The 6,235-nt window shown below is 42.6% G+C and overlaps 1 protein-coding gene across 2 annotated transcripts in view; it reads right to left on the bottom strand.

The window, feature by feature from the left end:
- Positions 1-430: 430 nt before the first annotated feature.
- LOC124718814 (peptidyl-prolyl cis-trans isomerase G) overlaps positions 431-6,235 on the bottom strand; it is a 51,499-nt gene continuing 45,694 nt past the window's right edge. For both annotated transcript variants that reach the window (XM_047244433.1, XM_047244434.1), the window contains one exon: positions 431-3,015. In XM_047244433.1, the coding sequence (XP_047100389.1) occupies positions 2,039-3,015 (977 nt within the window). In that variant the 3' untranslated portion in view covers positions 431-2,038. The remainder of the gene's footprint in view (positions 3,016-6,235) is intronic.

Below are 6,235 nucleotides of genomic sequence, written 5' to 3'. Positions count from 1 at the left end.
TCGGTAAGTCACCTCATCTTTGTTTTTATATATAAAAATAGAGTGAGTTACACTAAGGCATTCAGTTATCCGCAACTGTATTATAACAGCTAAAATATTGTGTATTTTACTGATGTCAGATATATTCAAATCTTTTCCAAAGGGGATAGCAGAAGAGCGGAAGGAGAAGAATTGTGTTGCAAGACTTTAGGTAACTTACGCTAACTGCAATATTTGTTGAACGCTATCTGCGTACGTACTGTTAAATTTTGGGAGAGAATTGTAACAGAAGTAGCGCATTAGAGAAGAAACTGTGATTGGAGAAATGGATAAGATAATAACATACAGACATGAAACTTTACAACTGGTATATCCATGTAAATGTTTATAACACAATCGACTACATATCTGGCAAGCAAAATAAGATGTACTTCTGACAACAACACAACAATTTGGGAGCTTCAGTTTATTAAGACAACATATTGCACATTAACAAATGTTTCACTCAACAGAAATATTTAGGGCAAATCAGACAAGTGTAAAACTATTGAAAAACTTAGTCTCTGTTTCACAAATTACTAGCTAGTTTAAGAATTCTAAGAGCACTTCAAATTGTTTGCAAACTATGAGACGGAATTCCAAGATTTCTACAATTATGTGCACATATTCCAATCACGACACTTTAAACTGTGTTCTTGTTATACACACTGTTGCTTCCAAACTATAGCCATAATACAAAACAACAGTACACAACAGTCTTTAGAGCTAATGATTGTTACAAACTGTCACCTTGTCATAACAAGATAGTGAATCTGCACTCTCTGGTTTATTTATGAATGACGCTTGGAAGAATGCTAGCAACAAGAGTACAGTGTAAATATATAAATCAAACAAACATCCCCTTTCTTTCAGATCTTACACTACACACTCTTACCAGATAACTGCTTGTGGATATTTTTGCACTGTGTTGGATGTACATATCAAAACCCAAAAAATAAAATCCACTTGATACTATGGAGAACTTTCAGAGTGTTAGATGTCACTTGTGAACTAAGTTACAGGAATGAAATGAAACATGGGGTACTTAGGAATTTGTACCTCAGATTCTCATCATAATGCTATGTCATCTCTTGAAATGAGTAAGATCATAGTCTCACTAAAAATGTGCAACACCCGGTATTTGACTCAATAGAAAAAGTAATGGGAGATATACTCTAAGCCAGAAAGTACACTAGTGCCGCATACCGCTAAATATTTAGCGCAGCATGGAGGTAAATGACTGGATGGTTTTAGTTTTACAAGATTAAGAACCAATACATTCGATTAAAATCTTTTCGAGAGCTCGATCGTGTCAAGCAGTGTACTGAAATGGCGTTTACAAATGAAACGCATACACGGAGTCAAACCCCTCCTTTTTCCATGTGGTACGTTAGCCTCAAAAGTTTTCAAATCTAGTCACAGCCTCAATATTTAGCTAGAAGTATATCTAAAACGCCTCTGGAAAGTGTCAAATTTAAAGCTACGTCTAGCTGAAAATTGTAAATTGGTCTGTAGAAACAAACATCTGCTTAGTTGCTTTGCAATACTTATCAAGCAGTCAGCTGAAATACATACTGCAATGCTGAACAGTTCACATGGTACATCATGTTTTGTCAAACTTTCTACGGACTCCCATTTTTTTACCATTTTCAAGAGAGACACTTGGAATCGAATCTCGTACGATGCTACGGAAATAGGCAACTCTATTAAAGGGGCAGAAGCACATCCCAGACGATAGTGTCAGGTGTTCGCAGAGCACAATTTTTTCTCAACATGTTAAGTATCTCGTCTTTCCTCTCTTACCTAAGATTCATATAAGAAATGTACCTCTAAGTGGACACTTTCCTCAGAGCCAACATTTTTTTCCATAGGTGCCGTCGAGCTCTAGTCCAGTCGCTGTCTCGTGTAAATAGAATGCCACCGTAAACATTAGTGGTAAAAAAAGAAAAATGACAAACTGAAAAACTGTCCCACACATTCAGATACAGTCATCTGACGGCAAACTCACACGGGTGCCACACTACTTCTTGCGGGAGGCCCGTGCAGCCCGCTTGGAGTCCGAGCCCGAAGAAGATGGACCGGACGATGATGATGAGCTGCTGCTGCCACTGCTGCTCGAGCTGCTGGAGCTGCTGCTGGAGCTACTGCTGCTGGAACTGCTCGAGCGCTTGCGGCTCCTGGCAGCCGCGCTTCCCCGTCCAGCTTTCGCCGGACCCTTCTCGGCCGTGGACGCCTTTGCCAGGGTCGGTGTCACCACCACGGGACGCACCTCCTCCTTCGACAGCTCCCGCTCCGACCGCTTGCCCCTGTCCCGGTTTCCGCCCTCCGAGTTTGTTCCGGCGTCCTTCGCAACCTGCGGCTTTTCTTCCTTTATCTGTTTTTCTTCCTTTATCTGCTTCTCTTCCTTTATCTGCTTTTCTGGCCTCCTCTCCTTCACCTTATCTTTCTCCCTCTCTCTGTCCTTCTCTTTCTTTTCCCTGTCCCTCTCGTGGCCGTGTCTACTGCGGTCACTATCTCTCCTCCTCGACTGCGGAGATCCCCCGCGACGGTGGTGAGACCTCGACCGGGACCGCCTCGACTTCCTCTCTCGCTCTTTCTCCCCCTTCTCTCTCTCTCTCCTCCTTTTTTCTTCGTCCTTTTCCCTGTGCTTCTCTCTCGACTTCTCTCTGTCTTCACGTTCTCTTTCTTTCTCCTTCTCTCTCTGCTTTATTCTGTCTTTACCACCCTCCTTGTCCTTCTTCTCCTTTTCCCTGTCTCTGTCTTTTTCCTTTTCTCTCTGGCTCTTATGATGACGTTCCACGTGCGCAGGAACTGACCTGTTGTGGGAATCTTCACGGTCTCTACTACTCTCTTTCGTTTTCTTCGATTCCGTATCCTGTGGGACTTTTGAAGATCGTTTCAAATTATCCTGGGTAGGCAAACTTTTACTCACACCTTTTGTTTCAGAAAGAGACCCCTTTTCCGTTTTCCTTTCAGCCTTTGTCTTGATGATATCACCTGAAGAAAAACAGTATAGTTTTTAATTGACACGTTTAGTATAAACATTTGATGTCAGAAATGTTAAAGAAGTGTGTGTGTGTGTGTGTGTGTGTGTGTGTGTGTGTGTGCGTGCGCGCGTGTGTCATGAGGCATAACTGTGTGGATGGTGTTTATACTTAAGTGCTGCCTGCTGACATGTATGAAAGTACAAATATTGTCACATAGCTTTTGGGAATAGTAGTACTTTCCTATGGCAGACAAGAGGGAAGTGCAGCTCACTCAGCCCAGATGAGCCCCTCCCCCCTTTTCTCCCTTCCACTTCTATTCCTCTCTCCTGCCCTAGGATACAACTACTATTCCCAAAAGTTACAACAGTGTATGTACATTTATTCATGTCAGTAGACAGTACTGAGATTTCCTCTGTTAAATGTCTGTTGTTAAACAATATTGTTGTCACAGAAAAATTACGTACGGAGACGAGTCTTCGTCACCTCCTCGAATAATAAAAAATATTAGCACAAGGTTTTCCTTTCTTCAGAAATGTATGACATTTCACTGAGTCAGTCATCTGTGAAGTGGCATACAACAGTTCGAAGCATATAAATTTCTGCTTACATTTGCAAATGCCTCTTCTGTTAATGTTTAAGAGTCAGTCTGCCTCATTTTATGTGTTTGCCATGAACCAAAGCTGTTTACATAGCAATGGATAACTACAGTGCCACCTACAGGAGAAAAACAACTATTGCGAGAAATTTTTCATTAAATAAATTCACTAAACTTTGTACATTGGGCTACTAGTAATGATTCCTCAACTTCAGAGTTTTGTATTTTTATGTTATTTTTGCATCACCTCTTAGATGCTGGTGGTAGAACCTTTCCTTTCATTTCGCAGAACTAACTCATTAAAAGAAAGTCTGCAACATTTTCTGCCAAAATATCATTCAATTACAGTCAAGAACAACATTTTAATACACTGTAGATATAAGTAACAACCATCTTCAAGTTACCTAAAAAAACTACCTTATATTCAATTTATGTAGAGAATGCAATCTAAGAGAAAATTTCTACTAGGGTAACCAATAACATACCCGATACAAAATTAATTATGCAAAATATTGTCTTCAAGCAGTAAGTGAGAAGAAATAGATGGTCTGCACAGCTCGAGCAACAAATTTGTCTGCAAATGAGCTCAAAAGAGCGACAGCACGATTGTGTGTATCTCGACAAAAATAATCAATTTATGAAAATATAATCTAATTGTGTAGATAAAAAGTCTAGGTTTTTTCATCTATCTAATTACTTTTTTAAATGAGACACTATGCTCCGGGGTACAAAATTTATCGGTTCTCTCTCCAGTTACCCCACCTCTCACCTACATGCAGGTCTCCACACTTCTGATCAGGCAAAGACCAACTACTTGCTTTGATAATTGCAATCTTCTGCATTAGGTACTCTTCCACAAGTCGGTGGACTTCACACGAAACAGAGTAGTCAGATAAGCACATACACTAAATACACCAGCACACTGTTTGTGCTGAGGATGAGAGAAGGGGTACCCCAGAAACACTACGTGCGATGGGACACCAGGACCGCTACTGACCAGTCCTGACACCCATACCATACCATCATCACAATACAACTGGGACAACACAAGAGGAAGAAGATGCAATAAAAGGGGGAAAAAATCAGCACAACAGACAAGACAAAATGTAGGGAAAAGGTGGGGAGAACCTGACCACTGTGGAACCAAGGTCAAGGCCATAACCAATGCCTAAGCTAACTGAAGGACTCAAATTCCAAGGGAAAATTCAAGGACTTATACCTAAGAGTACAAACCACCTTCACAAAGAAAACTGAGGACGGATGGATGTAACCGTGTGAAGGTCATCCGCTAAAACCAGAGACAAGGATAGTCAGAGGTCATATTTAGTGTGACGGGCCAACAGGTGGGAACATTCCAGCAAAATATAAGCCCAGCAAAATATAAGCCCAGCAAAATATAAGCCCAGCAAAATATAAGCCCAGCAAAATATAAGTCCAGCAAAATATAAGTCCAGCAAAATATAAGTCCAGCAAAATATATGGATCTCAACAAGTATAAGTGAGAGGGGGGCAGGGGAGGGGGAGGCAGCGCTCAGTGTGGAATAAAAAACAATGGGTCAGTTTAGTAAAAACAAAGGGCTGATAGACAGCCTCCAATTCCGCAATAAACACTTCACACGTGGCAAGCAAGAGATTGTGTTCTGTGCCACCAAAATGCGTGAAGGCATATTCCACACGATCATAGGATTTGCAGCAATTGGTGTAACAAACAGTGGCCTCCTGAAACTCCTGTAAGAGCAATAGGAAGAAATGACTGAACACTATTGGAGTGACTGAGGCACTTGAGCCCCGGAAGAGATCTGTCTGAACCTGTGAGGAACTAACCAATGTGGGGTGGTCGGGAGATAACGTGGGGAAAAGGAGAAGGTCGGGAGGTGGAAGTCACGGCAGAGGGAAGTGAGGCGGAGCCCAAACAGTAAATCCCTCCCAATGGCAGGCAGCACATGGGCGACAGCCCGAAGTTGCAGAAAGACTAGCAGGGGTAAGCAGGGGAAGAGCATAAAGGATTCTGGGAGGGAGCCCCATCGCCAACTGGCTCTGAAGAAGGGGAGCACTTCATCAGCTGGGTAGGTGGACTGGCACATGGAAGGGAGGGTGTGAGAACCACAGGGGAGGGGGAGAGGAGAGGGGGGACGGGACTGGGGTAAGGAAGAGGGAGAAGGGAGAAAGGACTAACAGTGGCAAAAGTAGAAGTCAAATTTCTGACAAGCCTCAATGTAAGATAAACGATCCGTGGACTTATACTCTTGTATCTTCTTTCCTTTTTTATAAGCTGGGCAATCTGGTCAGCATGGAGATTGACGGTCAAGATAATTTACATACACGGGTGGCAGGACACAGGGCATCATCCCATGGAGTGGATGTCCACAGTCATCACGTAGAGTGTCTGCCATACATCAGGAAGAACACTGGCCTGAAAAGCAAGCACCAAAAGCACCTCACGGGTAGCAGGACAGATTACTTCACATCACACCGATGACACACAACCTTAACTTTCTCTGGGAGGGCATCTCGCTCTAAAGCCAGACTAAAGGTGTCACTATCAGTGTGACTGTCCCTACGACCTTTCTGCGCATGCCATAGAAAGACCACTCCGTCGTTCCAGATTGACCCGGAGTTCCTCTTCAGTTTGAAC

The sequence above is a fragment of the Schistocerca piceifrons genome, chromosome 10 (genome assembly GCF_021461385.2).
Source record: "Schistocerca piceifrons isolate TAMUIC-IGC-003096 chromosome 10, iqSchPice1.1, whole genome shotgun sequence".
Taxonomy (NCBI): Eukaryota; Metazoa; Arthropoda; class Insecta; order Orthoptera; family Acrididae; genus Schistocerca; species Schistocerca piceifrons.
This window is presented reverse-complemented; position numbering and strand designations above follow the sequence as displayed.